The sequence below is a fragment of the Cynara cardunculus genome, assembly GCF_001531365.2.
Source record: "Cynara cardunculus var. scolymus isolate 2C chromosome LG 8, CcrdV1, whole genome shotgun sequence".
NCBI lineage: Eukaryota > Viridiplantae > Streptophyta > Magnoliopsida > Asterales > Asteraceae > Cynara > Cynara cardunculus.
In genome coordinates, this window is record NC_037535.1 from 22747161 (window position 1) to 22753564 (window position 6404).

At 33.9% G+C, this 6404-nt stretch overlaps 1 protein-coding gene across 2 annotated transcripts; it reads left to right on the forward strand.

Annotated features, from left to right (window-relative positions):
• Positions 1–2264: 2264 nt before the first annotated feature.
• Positions 2265–4958, forward strand: LOC112516876 (scarecrow-like protein 21). 2 transcript variants are annotated; one of them, XM_025124115.1, is made up of 3 exons: positions 2265–2313; positions 2475–2528; positions 3338–4958. In XM_025124115.1, the coding sequence occupies exon 3, from the start codon at positions 3391–3393 to the stop codon at positions 4873–4875; it is 1485 nt and encodes a 494-aa protein (XP_024979883.1). In that variant the 5' UTR covers positions 2265–2313; positions 2475–2528; positions 3338–3390; the 3' UTR covers positions 4876–4958. The 2 variants fall into 2 exon arrangements, with proteins under 2 accessions (XP_024979883.1, XP_024979882.1); XM_025124114.1 differs by having other exon boundaries at positions 2268–2528.
• Positions 4959–6404: the final 1446 nt, after the last annotated feature.

The following is a 6404-nucleotide window of genomic DNA, read 5'->3' on the forward strand; positions in this document are numbered from 1 at the left end:
AATCAAGTGAGATTTAGCAAAATAGTTGTCCAAAACCTGTAGAATTTGTATATCGTAGAAAGAGTATAATGAGAGTGATAGGTGTAAAGGGATTGAACGAGTAGTAGAAAATTACGAAAGCGATGGTTCAGTCTCTATACTGATAAGGTAAAGTAAGAGTTAGCATGAGAAGGTGGGGGACTCTTTTTAACTGTTTTAAATAGAAAATAAAAAAGTATTAATAACAAATTGGTCAAATTCATTGAAAAACATTTTCTTATTATTTTATTAAATTAGTAACATATAATATAACAGTTTATTTCTATTTTTCAAATCAACCTTTCCTTTTGATCTGAGTTGATATCTTATCTTTTATTATTTGTGGAATTATTTTTTTTATTAACCTGGATATCCAACCCGCTATATAAGCCGACTAATCCCATGACGACCACATGCGTTGTAGATAGCTTGGAGCCATTGCATTTGAACCTCTGTGGTCACAAGGGGATTTTTATTCCTTCTAACTTATTCATCTGTTAATGAAAAAATTCATGATGATGCTGCTCAAATTTTGTGTTAGTAAAATTGGTTCTTATATTTTTTTCAAAGAATCAAATTTAAAGAAAAAGAAATTATAAATATAAAATTATTTAATCATCTTTAAAATTAATTAAACGTATTTTTAAAGTTAATAATCACTTTTCTATGATGACTCGTCATCTGGTATCTTTTTTACGAAAAAGTATTAACAACTATCATTTTTTTAAGAGTAACTACGCTATCCATTTACTTTGATAAGTATAATAATGATTATTATAGTTTTCATTTACTTTAAATATGACCCTTTTATTTAACTTTGTCAAGATTTTCTTGTTTGTTGAGGGTTATTCTTTAATATTAAACTAGAAGGATAGTCACGTAATGCAGTAAAATACATCTTGATATTAATATTTTATTTTATTTTTTTATCTATGTCGATGTTATAGTATGGTTTTATGTGATTTTGAAAAAAATATGATGTTTTTATTTTTGAATAAAATATAAATTTGAAGATATCATAAAAATTTGACAAAAATATATCGATATTAGTATCAAATAAACTATTTAAAATTCATATTTTTTGGATAATTTTTTAATTCAATTTTTTTATTATAATTTAATTTAGGTTCAATGACGAAGTAATTTATATTTGGTATAATAATATAATTTTTTTATAAAAATAATAATTAATTATTTTGTTAAAACTCGATAATTATTATAATTATATTTTAGATTTTTTATATTTTAAAATGAGATGTTTATCCTCTATTTTATTATGTTAATCCGCAATTATTTACATAAATTCAAACATGGAGCTTTAATAAGTTATATTTATGCATAATTTACTTGTAATCTTGAATTTTAAGTAATATGCATCAATATACAGTACTTCATGCATAAAAAATGGTTTTTAAGAGTTTTTGTCAAATGTTTTATAATATATTATAGATAAGGACGCCATCTCCTCCTTTAACCCTCTCCTTCCTCGATGGAATCGCTTTTTTTGAAATTCAGTCAAGCAAGAAGGAAATCAGGATTAGCTTTCAAGCAGTCTTCAAGCATGATACGAATCAAGTTAGTCTGCTTCGAAAAATCTGATTCTACTTTCATGTCCCCTCCCCCACCCCTACCAAAAAAACTACGGTGAAGCTCTAATGACAACCCTGAACACCACATCTATTCTCCATTGAAACACCATGACTTGAACCAAAAAAACGACCTAAATGGCGAAGGTAGAAGTTGGGTGTGAGATATGCGTGTGTATAGTGGGAGACAACATTAAAACAACAATAATTGCATATCGAAAATGATGGTCGAAGTTAACATAGAAAGGGTGTTTGTGACAACGTTTAGTCTTAAATTAAGACAAGACGGTCTCGAGAGGTGGGTGTGATGTCTGGTGGTGGTGAGGGTCGTCGAAAACAAATCGAGTCCAACAAGGGGAGGGTTAATTTAAAGGCAACAAGAGCTATCATCAAAACAAGGATAAGACATAGAAAAGAGTAAAATGACGAAAACAACCCTCGATTTTTGATACAATTACATATGAGGAGTCTTTTAATAAAAATACAGTGAAGTTGGTTGGATTCATGATCCATTATAAAAATGGAGGGTATTATCGTAATAATATATTTATTGAAGGAGCATTCTTGATCATAATTCTTTGTATAAGACCACATCATCTAATTCAAAGTCCCCATTTCTCTCTCCTTTCCTTCCTTCACTCCACTTTCAATTTCAACATTCTCCCAAGTTTACTCTCTGATTCAAACCCAAATTACACTCCTTGCCTTGGTATGCCAATCAACAACCCATTCAATCCAGCTGCTTTCTATATAATCTGTCTTCATCATCTTCACACTCTCAACTTTCTTGTTTTTTTCCTCATTTTCTTCTTTCAACAATTGCCCCTTGATGCTTTCTGACTAATTGGTTTTTTTTTCTTCCATTTTTAGCACTTGCCTGCAGAAACTTGAGCTCAACAACTCATTTTAATGGTGTTTCCAGAGGTGGGTTTTCTCTATTCTCTGTGTGTGTGTGTGTGTGTGTTTTGTGCATGTTCAGATGTTCTTATGCTTGATTCTGGGGTTAGGGTTTTTATTGATTTTGAAGGGCGTATGAGAGCAAAGAGTTTGGTTTGATGATGGTGAGGGTTTCATTCCCAAATCAAATCGGGGGAAATTTTTGCAGGGAAGAAGGAAATTGGAGATGAGTTCTTGTAAAAAAAAGGCGTAACTTTCTTGAATTACCCTCAATTTCCCTGCAATTGAATGGGATCTTGATACAGATTGATGGACTGAGTGATAAAGTAGGAATATAGTGAGCCTTAAAAACCTGCATATAATTAAGAAAGATTGAAAATTTGAGATGGATTCTTCTAAAAAAGCATGACTTTCTTGAATTACCTGAAATTTATTGGGATCTTCAGCCATTTTTTATGAACCCAGTGGCTATGATAAACTGAAAGTGTCTTCAAATGCTTAGGGTTTCAATCCCAAATTCAAATTGGGAGCAAAATCCCCAAAAAGATATTGAAAACGTCAGATGGGTTCCTCTGAGAAGGCATAACTTGCTTGAATGACCCTCAAATTTTTGCAATTTAATGGAATCTTCATCCATTTTTTCATGAATCTTGAGCTATTTATCTGATTTCTAATTCTTTGTTTCATAAGCAAATTATGCTTATGAATTTGACCAAAATTCCCTCTTTCTGCAACAAAATTGTGAGGAATATTGACCAAATTCACCTGTGTTTTCCATTTTCTTTGACCATGACTTTAGATGTGTTCTTCATAAGAAGTTTCCCCCTTTTCTGCAGATTCTTGAAGTTGAAATCCTCTGCAGTTGAGAATATTGTATTCAAGTTCTTGTATGCAAGCATCCCGAAACGACAGACCAGCCATGTCGAATACGTGGTACTACCAATCGACACAAGAATATGAGGTTCTATGCAAACCCCAATTTCAAGCTTTAGACAGTATCAGCCATGGAAGCAATTTGTACATCAAATCGGAGCCATATTGCCCCCTCGATTCTTCCTCCGCTAGCGGCAGTTGTACCACCATCTTTAACTCGCCAAACGGCCATGAATCTCGTTCTCCTGTGACTGAATCTTGTGTGACTGATGACTTGAATGAGTTCAGAAATAAGCTGAGGCAATTGGAGAGTGTAATGCTTTCGGATTTGTATGAGGATGCCGAAAATGGAAAGTTGTTGGTTGGGAATGGCATCGTTGAGCTTCCCGATATAGAAATCTGGAAAGAAATGGTGGAGGGTGTTCCGAAACGGGATTTGAAGGAGGTTCTGATTGCCTGCGCGAATGCAGTTTCGAATAACGAGGTCTCGACTGCCCGATTTCTGATCTCGGAGCTGCAGCAGATGGTGTCGGTTGCCGGAGAACCGATCCAGCGGCTTGGGGCTTACATGTTGGAAGGGCTTGTGGCTCGACTCTCGTGTTCCGGAAGCTCGATATGCAAAGAGCCCGCTAGCGACGACCTTCTATCGTACACAAACATCTTGTACGAAATCTGTCCGTATTTCAAGTTCGGTTACATGTCCGCAAACGGTGCAATAGCGGAAGCGATGAAGGACGAAAAACGCATCCATATCATCGACTTCCGCATCGTACAAGGGAGTCAGTGGGTCCCGTTAATCCAGGCATTTGCAAAGAGACCCGGTGGTCCCCCGCATATCAGGATTACGGGCTTCCATGACTCCACAAGCAAGTTGCATATTGTAGGTAAAAGGCTATGCAAGCTAGCAAAAGCCTACAATGTGCCTTTTGAGTTCCACACCGAGGTTGGGATCGAGAGTTTCCGTGCCCAACCCGGCGAGTCTTTGGCGGTGAATTTCGCATTTGTTTTGCATCGAATGCCGGATGAGAGCGTGAGCACTCAAAACCATAGAGATCGAGTGTTGAGGCTTGTGAAGAGCATGAACCCGAAAGTTGTAACCCTAGTCGAGCAAGAATCTAACACAAACACAGCTCCGTTTTACCCTCGGTTTCTCGAGGCTCTCGAGTATTACCATGCAATGTTCGAGTCTATCGACATCACTCTTCCACGGCAACACAAGAAACGAATAAACGTCGAACAGCATTGTCTGGCTCGAGACGTGGTAAACATAATAGCGTGCGAGGGGAACGAGAGGGTCGAACGCCACGAGCTTCTGGGGAAGTGGAAGTTACGGTTCAGTATGGCGGGGTTTAGCCCGAGCCCGATGAGTCCAGTGGTGAACGGAACGATCAAAAGGCTGCTAAACAACTATAGTGAGAGATACAGGGTTGAAGAAAGAGATGGAGCCCTGTATCTTGGGTGGATGAACAGAGATTTGGTTGCTTCTTGTGCTTGGAAATGAAGAACAACACAAATAAAATTCATGTCTTTTAAAATGGGAAATGAAGATGTTCATGTAATTCAAACCAATCTTTCTATAAATAGAAATATAATTTCTTTGATCTACATTTGAGAAAAACACTTATTAAGTAGAATGGTTTAATTTCTTTAAAAAAAATTTATTACTGATTTGGCATCGGTATAAATTGTTTATTCAAACACTTAAAAATGTTTATTACCTGTGTCACACTGAAATAAGTCAATAAGTTGTTTTTATAAGTAATCTCAAACTCCCCTGAGTTTTGTTTCCAAAGATCTTGGGTAAATCCATCTTACGCCGAAGATGAACGGGAAAACACAGTATGCGCTCCAGCCACGCCTTCGTAACTCCAACTACCCGGCAAATCTTTGTGAAATAACTCCGATGAGAAGAAAAAAGAAGGGGCTAAAGTGTAATTTCGGTTAATTATGTGAAGAAAAGTGGCTATAAAGTGAATTGGAGGGTCAAAAATGACTATTTTCAACCATTTCTCAAAATATAATATATTTGTATATTTATTAATGATAACTAGAAGGGTACTCGTAAAATGCAATAAGATATATCTTGATTTTAATATTTCGTTTTTTTGTCTTGGTTGATGTTATAATATAGTTTTATGTGGTTTTAAGAAAACGATAATGTTTTTATTTTTAAATAAAATCTAAATATGAAAATATATCATTAAAAATCGAAAGAAAATATTGATGTTAGTATCAAACTAACCATTTAAAATTTATCATCTTTTTGTGTATTTCTCTAATTCATATTTTTGTATTTTTGGTTTAATAATAAATTTTTTATAAAGATAACAATCAAGTATTTTATTAGAACTCAACGATTATCTTAATTATATTTTAGATTTTTTATATTTAAAATGAGATAATTATTCTCTATTTGATTATGTTTATCTGCAGTTAGTTACACGAATTCAAACATGAAGCTTTAATAAATTGTATTTACGCACAATTAGTTGTAATCTTTAATTTTAAGTAATATACATAAAAAATGATTTTTAAAAGTTTTTGTCAAATGTTTTATAATATAGTATAGATGATAATGTTAATAAAGAAACAAATAAAAATTGAACCAATTAAGGCAACCGGTCCAATGTTGTTACTTCTTTTTTGTCCTCGATCGATTATAGAGGGATTAGTTCAAGCTTTAGGTTGGGACCGAAACCAGTTAGAACTGGTCCAGCTAACTGGCTTAATGGCTAGGGTGACTCCTCATTAAAAAAAACTGGTCCATGGGTAGATTTGAGATGATCCCCACACAGAAGCTAAAAATAGATCCTAATGATGGTAGTTCAATTTTTGGACTAATATTAATACATGATTTGATCTGATTTTGATATAAAAAAGTGCGTATGGTGTTATCTTTTAAAAATATGTAGCAATATATTTATACTATAGTATAAAGCATTTGACAAAAAACTCTTAAAATCCATTTTTTATGCATAAATACTGTTTATTGATACATATTACTTAAAATTTAAAATTACAAGTAACTAA

Excerpts from the sequence above, each read along its gene's own strand:
- LOC112516876 (XM_025124115.1), top strand. The coding sequence starts at position 3,391 with ATGCAAGCATCCCGAAACGACAGACCAGCCATGTCGAATACGTGGTAC.